This window comes from Melopsittacus undulatus, chromosome 4, assembly GCF_012275295.1.
Source record: "Melopsittacus undulatus isolate bMelUnd1 chromosome 4, bMelUnd1.mat.Z, whole genome shotgun sequence".
NCBI classification, from domain to species: Eukaryota; Metazoa; Chordata; class Aves; order Psittaciformes; family Psittaculidae; genus Melopsittacus; species Melopsittacus undulatus.
The window spans coordinates 28,598,677-28,625,276 of NC_047530.1; the positions used below are offsets into that span (position 1 = coordinate 28,598,677).

The 26,600-nt window shown below is 39.9% G+C and overlaps 1 protein-coding gene across 2 annotated transcripts; it reads left to right on the forward strand.

Annotated features, from left to right (window-relative positions):
* The first annotated feature begins 22 nt into the window (after nt 1-22).
* On the forward strand, nt 23-25,995 carry LGMN (legumain). 2 transcript variants are annotated; one of them, XM_005149513.2, is made up of 14 exons: nt 23-123; nt 6,476-6,654; nt 14,392-14,489; nt 15,322-15,403; nt 15,921-16,006; nt 17,460-17,535; nt 18,002-18,064; nt 18,993-19,059; nt 20,910-21,028; nt 21,711-21,800; nt 22,213-22,410; nt 23,063-23,233; nt 24,329-24,396; nt 25,164-25,995. In XM_005149513.2, the coding sequence occupies exons 2-14, from the start codon at nt 6,514-6,516 to the stop codon at nt 25,201-25,203; spliced, it is 1,299 nt and encodes a 432-aa protein (XP_005149570.1). In that variant the 5' UTR covers nt 23-123; nt 6,476-6,513; the 3' UTR covers nt 25,204-25,995. The 2 variants fall into 2 exon arrangements, with proteins under 2 accessions (XP_005149570.1, XP_030905289.1); XM_031049429.1 differs by having other exon boundaries at nt 48-123; nt 6,508-6,654.
* The last annotated feature ends 605 nt before the right edge of the window (nt 25,996-26,600 follow it).

Here is a 26,600-nt window from a genome sequence, read left to right on the forward strand (position 1 = left end):
CCTCCATCCGGCCGCGGTTGGCCTTCGCCAGGCTCCGCCCGCCGCGGCCCGTGGTCGCCGAGTTCAGCAGGGACTTGCCGCAGCCACAGCGACCGTGGCCGTCGCAGCTCCGCAGGCAGCGCGGTAAGGGCTGGCCGGTGGCGGGGCCGCGTTGTCTGGGAGGGTTGTGTCACTGGCGGCTGCTGGCTCGCAGCAGGGAGGAGGCAGGGGTCCGCCTGACCGGGGGTAGCCGTGACGGGTGCCGGCCAGCTCTACTCCCCGGCAGCAGAGGTGCCCGGGGTAGGTGCGAGGGGCCCTGGCGGCTAAAGGGGAGCAGCGGTTTCCCTCACCGGCTCTGAGTACTGCCGAGCCCCCCTCGCTCTTACTGACGCCCCGTCTGTTCGGGCCCACCCGTCATCAGCGCTGGGGCTGACGCTTGGCACTGGTTCGGTTGATCTGCAAAGCTGACCCCGGGACGGGGTAGGGGGGTTCCGCTTTTCCGCCCGTACCCTGAGGGCATTGCTGCAGAACACCGGGCTGCATCGCCGTGCTGCCCTCAGCAAAAGGGGTTTGGGCACGGTTGTCCCCCTGTCGAGGGCCCACATGTGATTTCTGCCTTCTTCTGGAAGGGCTCCCTAGGGAGAGGAGTCAAAGCTGCTCCTTCGGTTATGGTACAGGAGAGAGGAGGGATTTCTGGGGGGAAGCGGGAGCAGCAGCACAAAGTTATATCCCGGTAACACATTTTTTAACTGGGGAAAAGGATGGAGTGAGAAGGGTTTCTGCAAAGGGCTGATGATGCTGGAAAGGTGCTGCGCTGTGGCTAGTTATTTATAGGTGGTAGACGACCTTGGCATAACATGAAGGTCTGCTCAGAGCAGAACTAGCAGCACTAGTTCCTAATTAGGATGGGACAGCACTGTGCTGGGAGTCTGTATTTAGGAGTTAAATGCTGCAGTGAAGTTCTGAAATGCTGAGATAAGCCATAGTAAAAGGCACGTGGAGTTCAAGAACATCAGGCTTTCTGTGGAATCCCTTCTCCAGAATTTAATTCTATCCACACTCCAAACATTTCCGTGGTTGTTGAGCACAAATGTTCACCGTAGTCTGACTTACTCTGTTACCCTCAACCTCCTCCTTTTAACCTCCCCCACCCCGAGTCATGCAATGTAATGTTGCAGTTATTCGTGCAGTGTTGCAGGAGCTGTTTTAATACTATCAGACTGTGTTTGCAGAGGCATTGTGTATTTGTAGACAGGTGTAAAAGTAAGTAGCAGAAGAAGTTATACTGAATACTTAACATCTGCCAGATTTGAATCTGGACTTTTTAAAGGTGGGGGGAGGGAATCCCCTAAAGCATGTGTACTAGATTGTCACCATCCTAGGAAGCATAAGGAGTGATTAGATTTTTTATTTCTCCTGCTAAATGGTGCCATCTCTCTGCTGCTGAGAATGACAAATCTGCAAACAGTACAATTAACTTTATTTAAAATTACTTTTAAGCACCTTTATTTAACGTTTGAAAGCATTCTGAATTAACATACTTGCAAAATCCTGTCCCCACAGTGAAAGTGACATACGTATATCTTCAGTTGGTATACTGAACTATTTTACTACAAGTTCTAATCAAATTAAGCTGATTCGTAAAATGGTTACTAGTAGGCTTTGTAAAGAATTGTTCGGCTACAGAGACCATAATCTCCTTCAAAATCTACCTTATTGGAGTTTACTGTGATAAAGACTTTTTCTTTCTACCACACTGGTGCTAAAGAAAATCAGACTAATTCTGCAAGGGCTTAATCATGGGTGTAGATGCTTCAGTTTGCCTAATGGCTGGCAAAACACATAGACAAAACATTGCTGACAGGGAACTGTGGACATTAGTTTCCTGTGAGAAGGGCTGTCATGAGTCACGTATTTTGTGGAAATTGGGGTCTAAATATTACAGTGACAGACAATATGAAAGCACTGGGTGGGAAAAGGAATTGTGACTTGATTCTGAAAACTAAAAGGGTTGTGGTCATAAGAAGAGCAGCTGAAAAGAAATAGAGATTTCCAGGAAAAACTGTCAGGATCAGCTGATTACCTTAGGTTGTTGTTTTCCAAGATTACTGTTACTTCACTTATTTCATGGGAAGGGAAAATGCATGTGTGATTTCTGTTTATATAGCTCTTACAGCATGCGCTTGAGGTATTTGAAGTTTAAACCTCTGGAGTGTCAACAATTGCTCTAAATACTAGTGGAAGATGCTTTGATCAACTCAAACCTCTTTCTTTAGGGTGGCATCCTGTTGTTTTAAGAGTTTTGAACTTAGTGGACTGTTCTGCCAAAGGAAAGTTGGGAACTTGAGGAACAAGCTGTTGACCGGAATTGTTCTAGGAGCAGCTGGCCGTGTCCAGATGCGATCTTTCTTAAGCATCCTTCTCTTATCAAGTCGGAGGTGTGTGCCAGCCATGTAAAGGGAAGTGGTCTAGGTGTCTCTGTCAGGAAAAACAGGTTTTAACAAATGAGTGAAGTGTTCTGGTAAGAGCCACCTAGTTCTGGCCATATTTCTTTCAGGGAGTTTTGAAATTGCACAGCAACCTATCTGTGTGTGTACAGCTGTGGTTCTGCCTGTGTAGGTCTGATGCTGAACCCACTACATCTGCAAGATGTGCCTTTTTCCTGGCATGGTTTCCAAAACAAAGTTACTTAACTCTTTTACCAGAAAGACTAGGCAGAGCTGATCAGATCCTCTTGTATTTTTTGGAATCAGCCCAAACTCTTAAGATGACCTTGTGGTGGATTTTCAGTTCTTTCATTAGTCTCACATTTAGGATGGAAAGTGACAGATCCTTGATTCCTTGGTTTCAGAAAAAGGGTTTTTATATACCTGTGGTTTCTGGTCAGCTGAGCTGGTTTCTTTTCTAATATGACCTGAAAGCATAGCACATGACAGGAACTTTATTTTCAACACTGTAGGTAAAGAACTCATTTAATACAACCCAGAACAGTCTTTTAAATTACCTGCCTGAGCACCCAAAGACTTTCTTTAAAACAAGCAGAAATATAGGTTAGTTTTGGGGGGATTTTGATTGGGTTTTGTTGTTTTGGTTTTTTTTTTGTTTGTTTGTTTTTCAGTAGTTGGAAACAAGGAATAAAAGGGCTGCTTCTACTGTAGGTGTTTAATGGTTAAACCTATTTTAAATGCTTCTCAGAGAACCTTGGGGGGCTGAGCACTTATTAATCATGGTTTATTATTTATTAGTGCATTGTGGTATGTGTAGGGTTTATCCCCTTTTTTCTGGTGTTAATTTTGGTTTAATTGTAGTATAGAAAAAGACAGATAAGTAGTATTGTATGTCATACTTAGTATAAAAGGGGAGGGTTTTTCTTTGTATTCTAAATAATGCATGACAGAAGATATGTGGTTTTCTAATAAAATACAAAGAATAAGTGTTTCTTGGTGCTTGTGGTTTTTTGTTTTTTATTTACTTGGTTTGTTGTTGTTAGTTTTGTTTTGGTTTGTTTGTTTGTTTGTTTTTCTCTCCTGAGCCTTCTGCATCATTCACAACTATGTCTTAGCAGAGGTGAGAAACCTGAGGATCTGGATATCCACATGCCACATGGGAGACTGTTGAATCCCTCATGGAGGGACTGCCTGAGGAGCTTCATAGCTTTAGTCTTTGTTCCTTGATCTGACACTGGGTTTTTCTGTTGTGGGCCTGTTTGCTGGAAGAATGCAAGACTGGTGTCTGGTACACCTGCATCCTGCACAGCGTGGCCCTTTGCAGACTGAGAGCTATAAATCTGTGCTGGTATAGTCTAGAGTGTGAACTCATCGGGAAAGACAGTCCTTCAAACTGTTTCCACTTTGAGACTTGGCACTCCATGGTGTGCTTTTTCTGAGGCTACCTCAGTCTCTGTTGTGTGGGGTACCAGTAACTGACAGCCGGTGGCAGTGACAGCTCCCATGTGATGGATGCCTGTCTGCAAGGATCTGCCTTGAAATTAGTCATGATGTTATACAGCCCACTGAACAGCTGGCAGCAGTCCAGCTTCTGTTGATATGTCCTGGATTTGATTTAATGATTTACATCTTTAAGAGCTAAGCATCATGTGAAAGGCTTTCTTGTACTTCAGCAGTTATCTGAACCATTAATTTTGTCTTTGTACTTGTCTTGTAAATATGTGTGATATTTTTAGTTAGAGAAATAAAAAGTTGTGATTTTGTGAATGTGGAAAAGGTTTCTTCTCATGAACAGATACTGAGCTCTGAGGGATCTGTTTGCATGAAATTCAGTTCCATGTTCCAGTAAGTCAAACTCAGTTAAGCTTTCTAAGTAGATCATCTAACATACATTTTTTAAATTATTTTTTTTTCTTTTGCTTCTTGTCTAATATTTCAGGAGTTAAGCTATACCTGAAACTGACTATTGGGAATGAATAGGCTTGTTGGCTCATGGCATTTTTGGCACTTTACAAACATTTTAATAACTTGATCTAAATCTTAGCAGTGTTATAGGCAACAAGATAAGCAGCTTTTGCGGATGTTGTAAACTCAGTATATCTTCAGTGTAGTTGTTAGCATATTATTTGTCTAAATCATCTGAAGATAGACAAAGCAGAGTTCCCATACAAAGCCACTTGCCACTGTTCAGCAACAACAATGACAAAAATTTGCAATTCCAGCTCAACATGGGAGGTTATAACTGTCTATCAAACTGCAGAAAAAAATCACTTATTCCTGCATATCTGCTTAACTGCTGAAGTAGCAAATAATTCAACAAACCCTAAATTGTTAAATCATGTATTGTTCTTGGTCCCAGATCTCATGCTTGCAGGCAGTAACAGGAGTGGCTCATTCTTGAAAGAGAAGTTTGTAGATTCACATGAGATTTTAGAAGAAGCAGTGTCAATAGCACTAAACATTTGGTTCTGTCTTTTCCATTCTGTATGGTAACAGCTGTTCCTATAGAAGCTGATATGCTAGCATGAATTCCTTTATGATAGCTCCATTAAAAATAAAATAAAGGACCCCAAGCCACCTTCCAAATCTATATATTAAACATACTTTTCATACTGCTGCTTTGCAAGACTTAGTGTTGGTGACCAGCAGATCCAGTCTTGGAAAGATCTATACTAGATGCTACATTAGCAGTCTTCATTGCACACATCAGTTTTGGAGATGAGCTGCCTACTGCTGTTTCAGCCTCATTTGAGTGGCTGTAGATGGATGGTTTTGGCTGTGAGGAACTGAGGCTGGTTTAGGTACTGTTTGGTTACTTGGTTTAGTGGTAGCTTTGACATTGTGTCTTGTGACTGTGTTGTATGGATTGAGAGTTTCCAGCTTTTACTCCAGAGAAAACCATGCTAAAGTAGGCTATTCTGCCTTGTGGTACAGCACCTCTTCCATACATAGCAGCAATGATCAACCTCCAGAGTAAAATTCCATCTCTTGGAGCATGAGGAAATACGTAATCTTTGTGCCTGTGCTAAGAGCAGATGCAGATCTGAGACTGTGACCAATATACATAACCTTACTCCCCCCTCAAAAAGAAAAAAGTTTTGGATTAGATTTTGCCAGATTATTTGCTTTTAGAGCAAAAATTTTAACAGACAGTGAAGGTCCTCAGGAAGTTCAGTAGTGGGGACACCACTTCTAATCCTCTCAAGATAGCAGAAAGAGCCATTTCTGCCTGTGCTCAGACCTATTTTAGCTCTTCTAGACCTCTTCCCTAGCTCTGCTTTTCATTTTTTGAAGTCCACAGGCTTAGGGCCGATTCTCTTACTGTGCACCTTGTGCAAACACTTAACCATTGTGCAAATGAGATGAAAATGCTTCTCTTTCATGCGGTACCAGTTCACATTTGCCCTCTACTAGTGTAACAGATTGCATAAATAGCATGAGGCTCTTGGAGTTTGCACTTTCCCCTCCCTCCCCCCCCAGCCACATCTTGTGCAGAACAGCAGCACTCTTCACCCTCTCTGACTTTGTAGGCACAGAGAGCTTTTGTAACACTCTGACCTTCCAAGTCCCAAGTAAGTCTCCATGTCTATGGATCCTTGTGCCTCCATCACCCAGGATTTGACTCAATAATAATGGGCAAATTGCCAGTGAGTGGAAAACAACAAACTGCATAAGCAGATACCAAGAGAATAATATGAATCTGAAAAACAAGTTTGTGTGAAATACTTGATAGTGAGGCTTACTCTGTATTTGATGCTTATTCATTGCCAGCTATTATAGAACAAAACAACCAGAGGGAGCTGAAAGACTTGGTTGTCCTATTCAGAATCACTTTCAGTCAGATTTGATAGCTGACAGAAAACTCCTGCAACTGTAGCAGCTTGGTGCTAAAGGGTGACCAGAAATTGTACTGTGGGTTGAATGGTCTGTAACACACAAAGAAAACCCACAAGCAACAAAAGCTTGCAGCTATGTTAGTATGAATATTTGCTTTGAATTTATTTTTGACTGATGTCCTCTGATCTACTTCTCTCAAACTTTTTCATTAGGGATTTTTTTTCCTCTTCCATTTGTGGAGCAGATAAAGATGCTGATATTGAAAGCACTTGTGCTGCTGGGCTGTACACTGGGCATCAGCATGTTCCCCATGGAAGAACCTGAAGATGGAGGCAAGCACTGGGTGGTGATTGTTGCAGGTTCGAACGGCTGGTACAACTATCGACACCAGGTAAGGACTGCCAGTCCCACATGCTGATGCTGGCCACACTCCAGAAAATGCCTGCTGAGACTTGCAGGGAGATAACAGCTGCCTAAACAAACTCAGGCCTTCTGTCATATGGGCAAGTGCTTCTACTTGTAGGCTTCCAGAAGTGTGTGAAGTTTTCAGAATGCACAGCAATGAGATTTGCTCAGAGCCTGGTTATAATCCTTGTTATTTTTGTCCAAGATTTCTCTTCCACTGCTCCTTTTAGTGTTGGAATTTTTTCTTTTTTTTTTCTTTTTTTTTTTTTGCATCTTTTTAAAAGCTGTCAGCAGGAGAAGCAGTATTCTCCCTCTATGCTTCTGCATCCTGGGGAGCCTGTATCATTTAGGTTAAATATTCTAGTAGTAGTCTAGAGGATCTGACGCCAATATTTGTTCACCAACATTGCAGGTGAACAAATGATGTCTAGAATTAAACCTTATTTTGAAACACATACGTGATTCCTTCCATTTGTTTTCCTCTTTCTCTTATGTTCCTTATATTCCTCCTGTCCAGATTAAAAAAAAAATCTGCCAAGGCTGCAAATGCACAGTATGTTTTTGTGGGGTGGAGGACATGCAGAAAGGTGCTCTTTCTAATTTGAATCAGTTTGCTTACTGTATTTGACAGCATGGCTTCAGCGTTGTGCTGGCGCAGGAAGGATATGGTGCACCAAGATGCAGGGATCAGAGTGAGCAACAGAAAGAGGAGTGAACAGAAACTCCTGAGCTTGACACTGCTGTCAAAGCCAATGTATTGTAAAACAGTGGTCTGAGTGTGAGTGTCAGGATGCACAGGATTAAACCCAAGTGACTTAACTCTGATTAAGATCAAGACTTGTAATTAGCAGCCAGGAGACTACAGCAGTCTTTTTTTCCCTTTGGGGAATTCTTGGACCATCCCTTAAATAGATTAATTGCACTTAAATGCAGTCTTTGCTCTAAACTTGGAACTACCTCTTGCTTTCGTGGAGAACAGGGTCCATTTATTTCTGGTTTATGTGTACATTTGCATATTTCTAAATGTTAGGAAATAGTTTACTCAACTCTTGTTGGTTAAGATGAACTTGAACAGAGATTGAAACACTAGTGTACACAACCAACATTCTAAAAGTTAATCTCTATTAAATGCACTGGGTACAGTGATTTGCTGAACACAGAAAGTTTTATTTTTTTTTTTATGTAACTGCCTCTAAAATCTAGAGAGGCTTCATCCTCTCTGTTTGTGTTGATTGGGGGTGAAATGAGCCTTCATGTGTTGGGCACACTGCATTTTATGTTTAGATTTTTCCCCCCTCTCAGCTCACATACAGTTTGTAACTTCCAGTGCAGTGATGAGCTTAAAACTAAATGAACCAGACTGACAGCCTTGCTGCATCTGAAGAAGAACCTGTTACTGTCAAATGCTAGCTCAACACCTTGACAAACTTGTTTTAGGGATTTTGCCTGCTCCTTGCATTATAGGTATATAACCTGATAACTGTAGTTGGAATATTATAGCCTTAATATAAACTATTCCTCTTTCAAATTAAATCTTTAAAAAAAAACAAACAAAAAACCCCAAAAAACACCCAGATATTTTTTAAGTTTAAATTGGAAAACAATTATAGAAATACTAGTTGTATTGAGTTGTACTCAATCACTGCCCGCTCTGTGGTGTGTAAATACATAATTAATGAGTTGTGCTCTGGTTGTTGCTATTGCTGTATAACCAGTCTTGCTGGCTCCCTTCCACTCTAGGAGGAGCTAACTCCATAACATTAAGTCTGTAAATAAAACTACATTTTTGAAGTTGTGGCTCATGAAAATGCTTTTTCTGCAGTTACCCAAGAATAATTGTTTTTAACCTTTCTATCAGTAAACCTTCAATGGCAAGTATATCTCTCAGGTATAAAGTTATGAAGAACACAGGATGTGCAGTTGCATATTTGTGTTCAACAGTGTTTTGAACATGCCAACTTCACAGAAGCAAATTAACTTCTGAATGTGGTCGTGCTTTGCAGAGTTATTAAGTAAATATTTTTCAAGGTTAGAAAAGTGAGAATGGATTTTTATTAAACACCTTTGTTTTGGAGATAACGTCTCCAAACAGTGCAAAATATCTGCAATGTCAGATTGTTCAGAATTTCAATCCTAGAAATTTCTCTGGTTTAACTTCTGCTGCTTGCTCCAGGTACAGTATTAACATTTGGGGAAGAAAGAGAATTAGGACACCACTAATAGACTCATCAAAGTTATGAAATCAGTGTCATAATTCAAGGGAACCTGTGTGACAGATCCTTCAGAATGAGGCTTAGCTCTTGCTTACCTCTCTTGGGCAAGATTCTGTGCCTCTAACTTGTTCTGAAAAGAATCAAGTCACAGAAGACACAGTGTATCAACAACCTGTATTGCCTTGCCTAGTGGCCTTTTGTTGCCAACCTTAAGGGCCTGTCAGGAGTGTAGTGGGAGGGCAGACCCAGCAGGTAGTAATGAAAAATCCATGGTGTGTGTGCCGTGAAGTGTAATCCAGAGATGGGTGCTTTGGGTATCAAAAAATTGGGGAAATTTGTTCCCAGCAAAACCAGCTGAACCATAGATTTTTTAGGGGAGTTATACAGAGGAGGAAAGGTACTACAGAAATCTTGGGTGTTATAACAGATTTCTTGGAAACATTATGCAGACTGATCCCCATGTCTTTTTGTATGTTAGTGCTCCCCACCTTCCACTGGTGGGAGCAACAGCACTGTAAATACTTAAATTACTTGCTCAAGTCACTTGCAGTGGAACCAGGAATAGGACTTGGACTTCCAGTTCTGTGCTTTGTCCATCAAGGAAGTAATTCCATAGTGAACACATGCAGAAATGCACATTAGTTTTCAGTAGAATAATACCTGCACCCTCAGAAAGCAGAGCAGAGCTCCAAGATTGCAGATTCATGTAATTCTTTGGTTTCCAAGGGAGAAACTGCAGAAAAAAAAAGTTTTGGCTCCAATTCACTTTCTTTCTGCCATAATCTTTCATCCTCAGAACTCCTCTGACCTAGCCTGTGTACAAATGAATTTGTAGATGTCAATGTTCCTGTAAGTAGTTACTCAATGTGACTTTTTTTTATTACTGGAGTGGTTGCTATTCTCTACGTGTAACTAAGCACTCATAATATCCCATTGCAACTTGAGACCTCGGGAGACTCAGTTCAGCTGTTCAGGGTACAGTTAATAGATGATGTATGTTTGTATTACAATTATATTTTGTGAGCTCCAGTTGTTTTGCATGCTGTCTGCACACGACACAATCAAAAAACCCTTTTTGCCTTCTGGTGGGAATACATGTTCATTGGACTAAACAGCCATGAAAGGACAAGTTTACACCTTCAAAAACTTCTCCAATTTCATACATAAAAAGTAGCGGGGAAAGCAGCCCATCATTGTATGTACTGTATAAACAGTAAATTTGTAAAGAATATTCAGACCCTGGAAACTCTGAGTTTGCACCTGTAACCTCAAGGAACCTGAAACTGTTTCTAAGGCTTGTAATTCAGCTGTCAGAGGTCAAGATCCACTATGAGTGATGCAAACCTCAAATGTAGACAAGATCAGGAAATAAAACCACTGTTTACACTTATCCGTGAATGAGATTCACAATTTGCAGGCACCTGTTTCCTCTGTAATGGTGGAACTGTGACAGTTTCCTAATCAAGATGATCTAAACTTGTCTTACACATTTATCTCATTGAGTCCCTGAAATAATGAAGTGTTTTGAACAGTATACAGCCCAATGTGGTAGTCTTACTGTCATTGCAGAGCTAGCTTGTGTAGTGCCTTATGCTTGTGACTTCTCAGTTCTTTGTTGTTTTTATACATATCTTAGTGGGTTTGATTAGAGTTGCTTGGGCTTTGGAAGGACTATTGATGTGCTTTTCTCTGCTCTTCGGTACTTATACTGACTTCTCTGTAGCAGCCTTTTTATTATCAGACTGGCTGCTATGCCGTAAACGCAGCTAAGCACTCATAATGCATATAAGAAAGAGTACTCCCACCATTCCCTGGGAAAATGGCTTGGCTTTCTAGTATGCAGAGCTAGATGATGTATCTCTAGAAAGCTTAGCAGCATAGATGAGCAAATACAGCACTAAATACTTACTGGGAGATTTAGGGACTGAGTCAACAAACTAGTTCTCCTTAAGAGAAATAGAATTTCACATATACTTCTGCCTGTCCTTGGAGACAATCGTGTCAGCTAACTCAAACCTAAAGTTGTCTTCAGAAACAGATCAGAGACAGACAGACCAATACTTTCTGGATACTGCAAAACACATAGTGGGAAAGCCGGATGTGGAACACAGCCTTACTAAAGGTGGAGAAACATACTTGAGGAGAAAAATAGCTGAAAAAGTCTGGCAAAGTTAAAATGCTGAAAATAGAAACATTTGAATTTGCATACGTGGGTGTGTTTTCAGTTGTTGCTTCTAGTCTTATACTTACTGAGCTTCATGAGTCAGGGACTCTATTTATTCAGGGTTTCGGACCTTACCAACCAAAGTAGTATCTTATCCCAGGATAGTCCTAAATTCTCCAATCTGGCAGGTAACAGACATTAAGGGTCTCTTGGGTACTTGACTTCACTAACATTTCCTCATTGTGTTTACAAAATTGTGACTGAAGCTATGGGAAAACCTTCCTTAAGTTCTAAATTATAGTTACAGTGTTTTGGCGGATGTATGTGTAAGCAGAGGAATGAAACATGACTGGCACTTCAGATATTCTACTATGCATATATATTACAGTTCATTCTTTTCGGGGCCATGGAATTTCAGTGTACCTGTAATGGGAACAGTGCAAATTTTCAATGAAGCTGACACTTCATTACACATACTTTTTGGCCATGAATCTAGCAGTCATAAGACCAGAAGTTACCAGTTTCACAGAAGTCCAAGCTTTTCCCTTCAGGAACTATTTATGCATGAATGTGTCATGAAACAAATGCATTTTTCCAGCTTCCCACCTCCCCCACCCCTCCAAGCAGTCTACTTTTTTGGTGGTTTGTTTTTTTTTTCTTCTTCCCCTTTTTAGAATTTCTCCTAAATGTGCATTTTGGGAAAAAAAATGCCCACTCCAGGAGAACAGGTAAATTCCCCCTTTCATCCCCATGCTTTCAAAATGTAGGAGATAATGTATTTACACAGATTTAACCATAAACCTTCCATACAAATTTGCTTATGTAGCAACAGGTTGAGGCTAACCTGGGGATGAAGGCTCTGTACCATGCCATTAACAAAGTGCATTTTGGAGCTGGCACGTGAGGTCAGTTGTGCAGTAGCGTGTGTACAGGTACATCTTCTCCTCTATTCTATGCAGGATAGCTGCTGCCCACACCAAATCATGGCCACAAAGCGTGATTTGCATTTAGTGACAATTTATCCAGTAAATATTCATAGCATCCATTTCACTTACTAAACCACCACTAGTAATACCAGTAGGACATCTGGAACAGTATTAGCTGTCTCTTTTAGGGTGGTTTCAGCAGTGTTTGAGAGGCAGTTACACATCAACAGCAAGTACTTTAGGTTCACATATGCCTCCCTATTCTGGCAGCAGACTGTATTCTGGCTTGATACAGGTGGGTTTATTCTAATGTGTATGGAAGGCACAGGAGGAGCATGTGATCAACATCAGACGTGGCTGGTCAGGTCAGCTAATTCTATGCAAAAAAACCCAGTTGTTTACTCAGAACTGTCCTACTTTAGCCAATGGAGCTTTAGCAACAAAGCATGGTTTTGCTGTTCTAGCCTATGTGGTGATATCAGTATGCTACCAGCAGGTAACAGCTCCCTTAGCAACAGGTTGAGGCAATCCTTAAAGAAGCATAAGTTAAGGTTGAGGGAAGTTGATTAGGTTGATGCCACACTAGGGAATTTAACCCATTTAAATTTGACTTTACTAAGATAGGACATAGTGAGCAGTCAGTGAATCACAAGGAAAGAGAGACAAAAATATACATTTACGAAGTGTGACTGATTTTCGGTACTGTGGTATTAATTAAAAACACCTCTGAAGTTCCTACTGGCTGTGGGAGCACAGACACTTGCTGCTTGGATATGTTAATATAATATCATGATAGTATGTCTAAGCATTTCTGTGTGTTGCCAGCCTATAACTGGTTCTGTCAGCATAAAAGAAGTGTATTATGTCTTGAGAGTGAGAGGGGATCTATGATTTACTCATTAACCAGTATAGAGAAGCCCTGATTATTGTTTTCTTCTGCTTGGGTTGCTTCTGAAAATGAACTACATGCTTAGTCAAACCTGCTGTTTCACATTATAGGTCGTGCCTTTATATCTCTGTTTAACCCTCTACCTTTTGACTTGTTGAGGCAGCAGATGGTATAATGACATATAAGGAAATGCAGAACTGTAAATGGTGGAGATTGTCTGAGGTGGGTGGAAGAGAACATAGGCTGACCTGCATAGTGGGAGATGGAACTGCTTTAGTAAGGACAGTTTAACATTCAGGGTTAGTCATGTGAAGAGATTTTGCTATGGGATAATTCACTAGTACTGAATGTGCCTCACCCTTCCCAGAATCTTGCACAACTATTTTCTTTTCCCAGCTTCAACTGTACTTAGAAGACCAAGTATTATGAAGTGACAGGATTTTACAGTGTCCTTTACAATCAAAATTGCTAATACTTCTAAGTCATCTGAACGTAACATAGGTCCACTTAAACCACTTCAGTTTGGTTTACAAAAAAGGAAATTAGATTAGTTCAACAGAAGTAAGTTTTAAAGCTTGCTTCTTGCCTGCATTTGGAGTGACTTTGTTAGATGAGATTTCCTCTATTAAATCTGCACAGCTTTATCTAGCATGTGGTAGGTTGTCGTTCTCGAGGTTAGGAATAATTGTTAATATCCTATTAGGTCATTCACAGACTGCAGCTCTAGAGATAATTATTTGGGCTGGGGTTACTAAGAATTTAGCATTCTGAGAGAGGCTTGCATTTACTGTAATATCATTTTGATTACTATTGTTATTTCCATGTCATACAAAGATGGTTTTGTAAAGAAAATCTGCTTATTCATATCCTGTATGAGTCAGGAAAAAAGCCTGAATTCTGCAATTGTGTTTTCCACTGAATTCTGTTTTCTTGCCTCAAAGCTTCTTCAGTTGTTACTCTACAAGAAAGTGAAATGGAAATCTTCCTTAATCAGAATTCTCATCTGGTAAAACAAAATTTAATAAAAAGTTTGCAGAGATAGATTGGTAAACCACACTTGCTTGAGCTGGTGATAGTCTTTGCTGCTTAGTCATGCAGGCTTGGTGCAGAGCAAATTGAAATTGGTGGAACTCCAACTCTTTCCTTCTGCTTCTTGGCACATTTTGGATTTGTCTGTCAATGCACAAGGGTTTCATTTAGATTTTCTCACAGAACACTGCTGAGAACCTTTTGTTAAATGTTGTCATCTGTACCAAGTCTGAAGTAACTTCTGGTTTTGGTTTAAATGAGGAACCAAAATACGTAAATGAGGGTGAGATTTTAATCAATTAATGCAACTACTCCTAGTTAGAGAAAGACATCGAGTTTTTGTTTAAGTTGTGCATTTCACCCCTCTAGCAACACTGAATATCTTGCGTTTGAATGTGATTGGTTACTTTTGGGCAACTGCCTGCTCTTAGAACTGCAAAATTATTTTTCTTCTGGTCTTTAATCTCTGTTAAACTAATAATGAAAATCTGCTTAACTCCAGGCAGATGTGTGCCATGCATACCAGATTGTACACCGAAATGGAATTCCAGATGAGCAGATCATTGTCATGATGTATGATGACATTGCTGATAATGACGAGTAAGTGATGAATGTGCACTGGTCACAAGCTATATGGTTACTACAAGCACACCATAATCACCAATGTGCTTTCAGTTTGTAGTGTTTTTTTAAGAAAAGCCTTTAAAACCACACGTGATGTGCATGGAGATATTTTATCCATGAGCACAATAATTCTCTTTTGAAATGTGCTCCTTAGCTTTCTAAGCCTTATTTCCACAACTTGGCATCAATTGTGGTGCTGAGGACTGCAGAACTTCATTGTTATGACACTCAGTGACCTTAAGTCCCAGGTGTAACAGTGTACAGGAGCTCTGTGTATGACTTGCAAGACTTTTTTGAAAGGATGTTACATCAGCTTAATCCCCAGAATGCACATTCAACAGTGTACATGTCCTATTCTTGATGACTGCCTAGAGTGTATCACTTCTGTCAGTATGAAATAGTTCAGTGATACAGTCTGTAATTCTGAAACAGCTTCAACAGAAATCAGTGGACTTCATACGCACAGCAGTACTGGGAGCAAAGAGTAAAGGGGACTTAAGGGAACACTGAAAGAGAGATGATAGTATAAGAGACCACCTGCCTACATTTTAAGGTAGTCAGTATGATCTGAGGTGGAATACTTGAAGGTACTCTGAGGGTAAGGACACGTGAGGCAAGCATATGTAACTGGCTGAAGTGAAAAGGTGTTTATATTCTGGGATCACTTAATGATACATGGTGCAGGTATCCATACTCTCTCCCAAGCAAGCTGGCCAGTCGGGACAGTTTAGATGGTTTCCTAGTTGTTATGTGGTCATTGTATGGCACATGGCTAATTATTCATATTTATGTTCTGTTCAACTTTCAGAAACCCTACAAAAGGCATTGTCATCAATAGGCCTAATGGCACAGATGTGTATGCTGGAGTGCCCAAGGACTATACAAAGGAGGTAAGAATAAAATACAGGGAAAGTGTAGCATTAGCCAGTGTTCTGAATAAACCCTTCCAGCCTGTAGCTTACACTCCAAAATGCACATAGTATAAATCCTCCATCTTGTTTGCCTGCATGGTTTGGATGACATTTGGTGTTCATAAGATGAATATAAACAATAAATGCTTTGAAGTGAAGCAGTGGTCATAACAGTAAACCTTTACAGTGTTTTTGTGCTGGAACATGAAATAAAAGGAGGAAAGGTCTTGCATTCAAAAAAATATTGTAACTCATTCTGAAGAACAGCTGTGTAAGACTAATTGTTTTGTTAAATGAAAACAGTAATCCCGTAACCTGGTGATTTAAGGATTCGGTGGGTTATCATGGCTCATAGATAATGTAATGAGTGATGAAAAGGGATGGCCAGCTAAACTTGCCATCCAGGCATGCACTCTCATTTTCAGAAGCCATCTTTCTAAATTAAGATTTTGTTGTTTTATGATCAGATTTAACTTTAATCCTCTTAAATCCTTAGGATGTTACTCCGAAGAACTTCCTTGCTGTTCTCAGAGGAGATGCAGAAGCAATGAAGGGGGTGGGATCAGGAAAAGTATTGAAAAGGTAGGAGAAGTTCAGGTTGGAAAATAATTGCATGTGTAGTTGTACATTGGGTTAGGGTTAGGGTTAGGCGTATAGACAAAAAGATAATAAATTCCTGCACGTTTACAAGATTGTCCTTTCTTAGTAGCTGGAATGAGCCAGGAAGTGACTATAAAGCATTTTTCTTTAAAAAAAAAAAAATACTTCAGAACACACCTTGATGTTGCAAGTCAAATAAGGGAATGGCTACCTAGGGGGCCAAGGACTCTTCAGCTGCACAGGAGGACATCTTAAACCCACATATAAAAGTTCTTGTTATTTACATTTTAGATTTGTTGTATTTGACTTAGGGTCAAGAGTGGGAGCCAGAAATATAGCACCCAGCCTTTCTTTGTTAGGCTCTCTTATGTGAATTTCCAAGTGGCTTTACTTCTTCTATTTGGTGGGACAAGAAGTCAATTATCCTCTGCTCAGAAAGCCTCTATATTGTCTTCCAGGTTGTTCCATAACCAGCAGGTTATCTGCCAGGCAGATAGCTGGACAGTGTCCCCACGAGATACTGCAGTTGTACCTTTTTGCAGTCAGGATAGAGCAAAAGCAAATACAGATTTCTGGGCCACTGATGCAGAGGAAAAGGGGAGGTCTTGGAGACTCCTTCCAGTCTTTTCACATATTTTGTATTTAATTGTCCCTGAATACAGTTTAAAAGCAAAATGTGTTTGCAGATCTGGCTGTTAGGGCAAAACCTTAATATCACCCAAATGTGATTTGTTTTATTTAGAGTGCAATAAAAATATATAGCAAACTGTGTACTACACAGACATTAGGGAATCAAAGCTGGTGAACGTACAGTGCTCAGCTTAGTGCGAATGCCAATCTAGCCTAATGTGTGAGTTTGTATACACATCAGTTCTTCGTGGAGATACGGGCTGATGCTGATTTGGCTAAGTATGGCTATGCAGATAACAAGGAAGTACATAAACATACCTAAGGATCTTACAAAGAAGGTTTTGTGGTTTATCTCTTTATTATTGGTGCCTTGGTATAATTTAGTGATAGAAACATTCCTTTTTAACCAGACTGCTACAATTGTTCACAGTATAACAGATTTTTAGATAGACATTAAAATCCAGTTGTGCTCCCACTATACTCAATGTTCTAGCCCCTGCTTTTAACAGCAATCGGTTTACAGTTTGAAACATAAAGTGTAATTGATGTATTTCCCATGCTTGAAGGACTAGCTTATATCCCTGTTTTCATTCCTTTTGCAGACACTCACCTCTTCTCATAAGCACCCAAAGTAGTATACTTTGAGAGGAAAAAGTTAGTACCAAAAGGAAGTGCTTCAGCTGTATTATTTTCAAATTTTGACATGTCTTAGCATTGAGAAGCAGATGATGGTGGTTGTGATGAAGATCAGGTTGGAGTGGTTGGAGTTCCTTCTAGGAACTTGTTTGCAATTTTTTCATTACAGTGGTCCCAAGGATCATGTGTTTGTTTATTTCACTGACCATGGAGCTCCAGGACTTCTGGCTTTTCCTGATGACGATGTAAGTATTTTGGGAGATTGTCATAAGAACCATCCTTTTAGTGACATACTAAAATAGTAACTAATAATGTGAAATACAAAAATGCTTGATGTTTTGCCATATAGAGGGGGGAGGCAGAAAAAGAGTAATATGCTTCTCATCACCACAGTTTGGATTTTTTCCAGTTTGAATTTAAGCCCTTAGGTGAAATTATGTCATCTAGTATTTCACTGGACTTTGATGGTCCAAGCAGACTATTTCACACAGGTACAACTTGACTTTCTGGTACACTATACTTATCATGTGGGACCATTACTTACCTTTTTCAGAGGGGTAAATATGAGAATGTTGTATTTTGGGCAAAGCACCAGATATATTTAATGGGAAACAGTATACATATCTGCAGCAGTTGGTATTTATCCCTATTAAGTGAATTGTGTGTCTCCTGAACATAAGTGGTTTTAATACAAGGCTTCTTATTTTACAGCTTCACGTGAAGGACTTGAATAAGACTATTTGGTACATGTATCATCACAAAAAATACCAGAAGGTAAACAAGCATTATCAGAAGTTGTGAGATTAAAAGAGCAACTGGCACCGAAGAGAGACATTTGTCTTCATTTTGAGTTATTTAAAACAGGAGAAAGCTGTTGCCATGCAATGGAATTTGGATTTGGATTTTGTACTTAAAAGTATTGATCCTATCGAAATTTTCTTTTTCCATTTTTAGTTTACTCTATATCTGCAATAGATGTTGAGATGTAGTGTACTGCCTTCTGATGAAGGTATATATTCTGACCAATGGTGGAGAAATGCCATCTGTAACTACTACACCTTCATAATATGTACTTGACTCTTTCTTCCTGTACTTTGCTTCAGACTGCACTGTTATTACAGGTAGCCTGTATATACTATGTTTCTCTTACAGTTACTAATATAGCTTAAGAGACTGTACATCTTGTTAGAAAATTATGTGCATTTATTTCATCACATGAAGTCTTAAGCAGAAAAACTAATATTTAAAACATTTTAGCAGCTTGCCTTTTTTTAAGCAACTTTCTGCAATAATCTGTTTACTGTGGGTGGCTGTATTTAGGAACTCAGAAATAGCCATTGGTTCCAGCAATACTGCATTCAGGAGTGGTGCATTATTGTCCATGCTGTATCTGTGTATGTTGTGTCACTCTTTAGTGACTGTGTATTTGATTTGTGCTTTGTACATTAGTCAGTAGTTCCCCGTGGATTCTGTTGAGATTAATGACATCTTTGCATTGTGATTGTTTCCCCTTTCCACATACTTAGTTCCCAAAAAATGAAAAATTGAACTACTTACTTTTGTTTTCTTTATTTTAGAGCATTATGGATATCTCTTGTTTCAGGTACAGCAGTACAGGTCATCTAGCTACCACTGAAAAACATTGAAGGACTTTTGTCCATGTCCTAATGGTATTTCTTAAGGACTCTGATTTATCTTACAGATGGTGTTCTACATTGAAGCCTGTGAGTCTGGATCTATGATGAATCATTTGCCTGATAATATCAATGGTGAGTAATTGGTTAACTTACTGGAGTTAAATGTCACAACTTGTCACAGTCCTAAACAGATACCATGTCAAGGGTAGGTTCAAGGCAGTAGAAATCTTAATAGAGTTTTAGCAGGGAGTACAAGAATTAAAGTAATATTTTCAATTTATGGGAAATTCCTTTTAGGGAATAAATGGAGTCTTACAAGCACTACTGAGGCTTTCTTTTTCTTGCAACTGAGAAGTTGAAAAACCATTTGGTTTCAGGAACTATGGAGTTGCCCTTAACTAGTAGTAAGTTATACTGACATTTCTCAGCCTCAGCACTGCTAGCAGTGGGTGTGAAGTTCCTGCTATCAGTTTCATTGAGTAGCAAAGGCACTCAGGAGACACCAGGCCAGTCAATTTTGCTATACACATTTGCATAATAACCCAGGAAATGGAACTCAGATTTTTCAGGGTTTCTAAGCTCTCTGCTGCAGAGCTGGGAGCTCAGCCTTGGTTAGACAAGAAGTTCTTTTCAAACTCCTGTTCTGTGGCAGGGAGACTGAATGATCCGGCTTTCTTGTAGTTTTGAAGCTGTGATTGCAGGGAAGACCAGCCATGTGCCTGTCCATGGCTTCCTGGCTCTTTGGCCATGGAGTGTGCTGCCTGGCACCCACCTAGACTTCTTATAGCCCTGTCAAAGGCTTACAGAAAGTTCACACAATGTTTCATATTGACGATTGTTCAAAATAAATCTTCAGAGAATCTGCATTCTTCGAAGTTTGTTCTGTTCAGAATTTCTAGTCCAAGGACTCTCTGGTTTCACCACCAGCTCTGCCATGGACTTACAAAGGCAGAAAATTGGTAATTTACAGTAGGATGCTGTCTTTGGCAGCTTTCAATAGCGAAGTACAAAGTTGAACTTGGTAAACATTTTAAAGGGTGCTAAGAGGAGCACTTTACTATGTGGACAAGATTTAAGACTTCTTTTGGCTTTTGAACTTTTGGTACATTCTGAGTAGAAACAACACTATAGCTCTATAAAAGCATACCTGACACTTTCTCATTTTGAAACTTGGACTTTTGTGAAGTTACACAAGTATGCTACGAGTTGGCTTTGGCAAAATTAGGCTTTGTCTTAATGCCTGTAAGATGTGTTTACAGGCATTGTATATATGTTGTGTTAGAGGCAACTTACTGGAACAGTGTGCTTGGGGAAGATGTTCTAGAGGCCTGTTTTGCTTTTCTCTCAGTGTAGAGTGTTATACAAGAAAGGATATTACTTAGAAGGTGGCATTTCAAGGGTGATGAGGCACTGGCACAGGTTGCCCTGAGAAGTTGTGGCTGCCCCATCCCTGTCAGTGTTCAAGGCCAGGTTGGACGGCACTTTGAGCAACCTGGTCTAGTGGGAGATGTCTCTGCCCATGCCAGTGGTGTTGGAACTAAATGAGCTTTAAGGTCCTTTCCAACCCAAACTTTTTTATGGTTTTCTAGAAGAAAAGATGATTTAGAGAGTTTACTTCAAGTTTGGGGAAAAGGCATCATTACTGCAATAAAGAAAATGAATGTATAGATGTTGTCAGTGCACAGGTATTCTCAGGCAGCTCTTCAAACAGTAGATTTTCTCCTTAGAAGTGTATATTCTTCTTTAAACATCCCAGACCCCGCATTTGGCAGCAAAGAAGGGGTTCTTTTAACAGTATTCTAAAAGTATTCTGACAGCATTGAGGTCAACTGAACAGAATGATTAGCAGGCTTCTTTCCTTCTTGCTATTTAGAAGGAAGTGATTGAAAGCCAAAATACTTAGACAAATATATCATGTGCAGCTCAGTACTAAATCATGTGGAGGGGGTTAAAAAAGAAATTACTTTCTATTTGTCTTACAGTTTATGCCACAACAGCTGCCAATCCCAGAGAGTCATCATATGCATGTTACTATGATGATGAAAGGCAGACTTATCTTGGGGACTGGTACAGTGTGAATTGGATGGAAGATTCAGATATGGTAAGTTACTTAGATGAGGTCTCTGCATTTCCGTGCATGAAAAATTACTTGGCTTTTTAAAAATAGCTCCTTTACAGGATTTTTGAAAATACTTGGTTTTATGTGAGACTGAAATCAACAAATTGATTTGATAAAAGTATTTATCTACTATTCAGAACCATATATAATCTTTACTTGTTTGGGTCACTCAATTTCTTTCTGAAACTAACTTTCAGAAACATTGTCTTTTTTGTTATTTATAAGATTAGAAACTGTCTAACTTCTGGTTTGAAATTCACTAATCTGGGTTTGCTTTTCTGAGACCACACCTCCAAATTTGTTAAACAAGTTTGGTACTTCAGTAGGTTGTACCTCTGCATCAGGGATCCTTAGTGAACTGTGGCTAACCCATTTATTAGCATAATAAGAAACAGTATTAGTGAAACAAATCTGGGATTTGTATGCTAGTCTATTTGTATTCTTGCCCATTTGCTGGGAGATGAGGAGATCATTAAAAGCTATTTGAGAATATGCTGTCAAATCTTTGTTTCAGTATTTACTTTTATGTCTTTCAAAGGTTGTGTAGCTCTTGCCTTATACTTCCTTCTCCGTACTGACAGCTAAGACCCTTTCCAGTTTTCCTTGCATTTTTAGAATAGCTGAATTTAAGTATCTGTGACCACATGGAATTTTCTTCATACAGGAAGATCTAAGAAAAGAAACACTCCACAAGCAGTTTCAGCTGGTGAAGAAACGAACCAACACCAGCCATGTGATGCAGTATGGAAACAGAGTATGTATAGGAGTGGGCTTCTTGGTCAAATATATCTTAAAATCTTTTGTCCTCTATACTTTTACACCTTAAAAAAAAACAACAAAAAACCCCAAAACAAAACCCCAAAACCACACACACACCCACCGCTCCCCAAAGCTCTGCTGTAAATTGGCAGGGTTGATTTAGAAAATGAAACTGTTCATCTCAGAAGACCACAGTGAGTTTTGGAAATAAAAGTTCCCAAATTCTTGGCAGAGTTGCCCTTTTATTAAAAAAAAACAAGACGTGCACACCCATACACAACTCTATCATCTCCTTTATTTTCTCTAATGTAGCAAGTTTAGAGAGTTAGGTTTGCATGGCAAAGCAGGGACAGACTACCCACTGAAGGGGATTGACATTTTCCATTTGTTTACTTTCTAACCCTCAGAGCATCTCCTCTATGAAAGTGATGCAGTTTCAGGGCATGGGGAAGAAAACTATTGCCATCTCCCTGCCACCTGTAGAACACTATGACCTAACGCCTAGTCCTGATGTGCCTCTTGCAATCATGAAGCGAAAGCTGATGGTTACCAATGACATTTATGAGGCTAAGAAGATTGCTGCAGAAATGAAAGCATACCTGGAGGTAAGCACAAAAAATTAAATAATTGAACTACACACCAGGTCAGATTTGTTTCCATCATAAGCAATAGTGGAAGTAACACCCCTGAAGCCAATGGGATTACTTGCAGTTTTTGCAAGTTGCAGCAGGATTCCTTTTCAGACTGGTAACCTCTGGCTGATGGTTTACTCTTCCTTTAAAATTCAGGGATGTGTTCTACAAAGCACATTCAGCAGTGATTATCTAGGAAAATGTAAGCAAATGCAAAAGTCAGTTTCAGCTTTTATTGCCATGAAATTCCTCATCTGCATCCATAGGGAGTCTTGGTGGGAGAACTTACTCAGTGATAATAGAAAAATTCTTGTCTCAGTAGAACTGAAGTCTCCCATATCAAGTAGCTCATGCAGAATGATAGTCAATATTGTTCTTGGTGGTGTTTTCTTTTTTCTGCCAGAACGCTAGACAGTGTGTGATTTTGGGACCCAGGAATCTGGATTTTTGTCTCCCTAGCTTTCATTTGTGTCTTAAGGTCCAAAAAGCTGTGCTAAAAGAAATGGCAAAGTTGGGTTCCTTTAGAAGCTCAAGAGTTGATGGAGGTTTAAAGAAAAGAAACATTTCAGTCTTCAGATTAGGTTTAGAAAAAACATGGTTTAGGTTCTTATTGTTTTATGTGCAGGTGAGAGAATTTATCCAAGAATCCATGCAAAAGATAATCACCTTAGTAACAGGATCAGAAGAAGAGACCAAGCGAATTCTGTCAGACAGACTGACCATCAGCAATTATGACTGCTACCAGTCAGCAGTGAACCACTTCAAAACTCGTTGCTTCAACTGGCACTTAGCCATGGTAAGTCAAGCATTAGATGTAACCCGATAAACCTTCTGGTAAAACCAAGCACAGAAGTCATTAGCTTGTCTGCAAAATCAGCTTTTATTTAAAAAGGTAGCTTGGGGGCAATCATACAGCTCAGTTGTGTAGAAAGAGTAAGTAATATTTTTGGAAACAGGAAATGACTTCCATTACATGTGTAGATAAGCAAGAAGATTACTAATAAAAACCCCAAAATAATCCCTAATTTTTACTAATGAGTGCTGTCCTCTCATCAACTCCCTCTGCAGAAATCCCAGTATTAAATAAGTCTGCTTGAGGCATCTTTACTGGAAAACAGAAACATGAGCACCACCACTGTGAATTCCTAATTCCAGTATATTAGATTTCTGTATATGACTGTGGCTTGCATAGTTCATTGCAATAGCCTAGCTGCTATTTCCATGGTCTTGTTGAATTCCTGAGAGCCACCTTTTAGTTTAGGGGTTTTATTACTGTCCACTCTTCCTAGGATCCCAATTGAAGGCCAAAATCCTATTGTGTTGAGCACTGTTTAGCCAAGAATGAGAGGTCAGTTCCTACTCCAGAAAACCCAGTCCTGATGTCAGGCAAGATAACCCAAGTGGGCAGTGGTATGTGGTAAAATGAGTCAACAGCAAATTAATTGATTTTAGCAGGAAGCTGTGAGATCACCTGGCAGTTGGCCAAGATCCAAGTACTGTATACAGATCAAAAGCAGTCCTTTAGTCGGACCTTCTAATTAACCAGGCTATTAGGCAGCTGCATTGCTCTGAAATTTTAGTGCCCCCTTAGCTTTGTTTGGTTTGTTTTGGTTTTTTATTTGGGGTTGGGTTTTTTTACTATTGTTGTTTATGTGAGGGTTTTGTTAATGAAATCGGTTAGATGGGTGAGCCTTGCCTGAGGGACCAATGTGTAGCAACAGCTGAATTTATCTAATGAAGTTCAAAGAGCAAAGTGAACAGAAGAAAGATCCATTTAGCTAGATAGACAATTAAACACCTTGAATATTAATAATCACTTCCACGATTTCTTTTGGATAAACAATACCTGCTCTTTGTCACTGAAATGATTACCAATGTTTGTTTATTTCAGTATGAGTATGCACTGAGACAGCTCTATGCCTTGGTCAACGTTTGTGAAGGAGGATACCCCATTGACAGGTAAGGAGGCTTCCAGGTACACTGTGTGGTTTTATCTATGGCTAAAAAAGCAGAAGCTAATAGGCAGATGAAGCTTAATGCTAAAAGCTTCTCATGTGTTCTGCTCTGTTGACCATTTAGTCAGTTAAAGTTCTCCCTCTAAAGTTATGAATACTTATTTTGGACAACATATTAGTTTTAGTTCTCTCCCACTCATAATGATCCATTTCCCCAGTAACCCTTTAATTTCCTTGTTGAAGACCCTCAGGGGAAGTGACAGCCAGTCAGAGGATCCCAGTGTACTGCATAACAAAATAGCGCAACTGGTGCAAGGGTGTTGCCCTCTAATTCCTGTATGATCCTATCCAGAGGCGAGGTTGGGACCTGCTGTATTTTATCTACTGCCCCCTCAGCTGCTGGCTCAAACAGATCACAGCATTGCTCCATTCTGTTGAGGAAAGGATCCACGTTTATGAGCCTGTGTTAGGAAAGCAGGGAAAATAATGGTCTGGAGGTAAGGGACAGGTGGTGGTGGAATTCTGTCTTGTGAGTTTGTAGCAGAGAGTGGGATCCCAACTTGTGAGTTGTGAGAGGAAGAAACTTGACAGAGGAAAGCTGAGGAGTAGGGAAGGAGAGGGCAGACTGGTAATTTAGGCAGTGTTCACATGCAACCCTGAAGGTGGAGAACTGCTGCCCCCACTCCTGATGGCATCCTGCTGCAGTCAGTTTGGGAGGTTTGAGAGCACAGGACCTAAAAAGTTTCTTATCATTATTGTTCTCTGTTGCAGAATATGCCTGGCCATGGATAAAGTGTGCCTTGGGTATTAATGGAAACAGCAGTCCCTAATATAACCCTTAGTACAAGTGATAATGTCTCATAACTGTAACAATCCAGACTTCACATGCATGCAACATGAAAGAGTCAACCACTGTACTGGAGCTGTGCTGGGAGCTGAAGTACCTGACCATGAGTAATGTCAGGTAACGAGGTCAGAAACCATGTGCTCTCCTCTGCGTCCCCAGCTGCTGCCAGCCTGCTGGCTTGACACACCACCTGGAACTTTCAAATGGATGATTTGCTTCAGATGCAATGCTCTTCAGAATCTCTGGATGAACACTACAGGCCACCTGTCAGTGATTGTTAAATCTGTGTTAAATTTAAACACTGAGTTGTTAATTCAGGAATTATTTTTTTTATACTATTGCTAACTATAAGCTTTTTAAAAAAAATTAATGAATTCCATTGCGGTGACTAATTTGCAGACTGGTAAAGAATGAAGAAACCAAAGCTTGTTCTTTAAGCTTTAACTTGTTAAGAGTTTAAAGAAATTAGTTGCTTTTGAGAACTATTGGATGTGAACAGCACAGTTAAACTGTGAACAGTGAAAGGCTTTGTGGGTAGAAAGCACTATTTCCCAAAGAAAAACACAAATACCTAATGCTGTAAATTTAGCAACAGTATATTATAATTAAATGTATATACATGCAAACCCTTGGGAAGTCACAGAGTACAGGAACTGCCTATGAATAAAAATGAAGTTGACAGTGTTGTCAACTTACAGGGCAATACAGTGTTAGATATCTTGTGTCTTGAAAATAAATGAGACCTAATTAATTTTATGATTTTACATTAAAGTTCTGTCCCTTGTAAGCCTTTTATAAGGCAGGTCATCTCAAACAAAAACCAACCCCAAAAACCCCCAACAAATCAAACCTCCAAACCTCAACCCAAAATCAACAATAACAACAAAAGTATCAAAAGCCTGAAGTCACATTTGAAGGCACCATTACTTAGATGTTACTGAGAAAATGAGAAATGGGGAAGATTATAGGCTATGAGGTGACTCAGAGGAGTTTCCGGTTGTCCATGCCTTTTTACATGTGGAGATAGGATATAAAAATACTTCAGGGCTCTTTCCAGAACATGTTATATGCAAAATTACCTCTCCATGGGAAAAGTACAAAGTATAATTAAAAACTAAACCAACATCCCAAAGACAGAGAGAGTTTTGGCTAGCTTTGCTCAGAAAAAAGGGGTTACAGGGGCTGTAAGTGAAGCTACTTCTGTATGAAGAAGAGCCTGATAAAGCCAGGGACATTAGCACTTTCAGCTGTGTGCTGAGTGAAGAAGAGAAAGCCTAGAACACCACTCTATCAAGTAGATGGCAAAAGGTGAAAGTAGGTGGACCCAGGCTTTACTGAATTAAGAATGAAAGTCTGTTGAA

Excerpts from the sequence above, each read along its gene's own strand:
- LGMN (XM_005149513.2), top strand. The coding sequence starts at position 6,514 with ATGCTGATATTGAAAGCACTTGTGCTGCTGGGCTGTACACTGGGCATC. Across the intron at positions 15,404-15,920 it reads CCAAGGACTATACAAAGGAG|GATGTTACTCCGAAGAACTT; the intron begins GTAAGAATAAAA and ends TTAAATCCTTAG. Across the intron at positions 17,536-18,001 it reads TGGCTTTTCCTGATGACGAT|CTTCACGTGAAGGACTTGAA; the intron begins GTAAGTATTTTG and ends CTTATTTTACAG.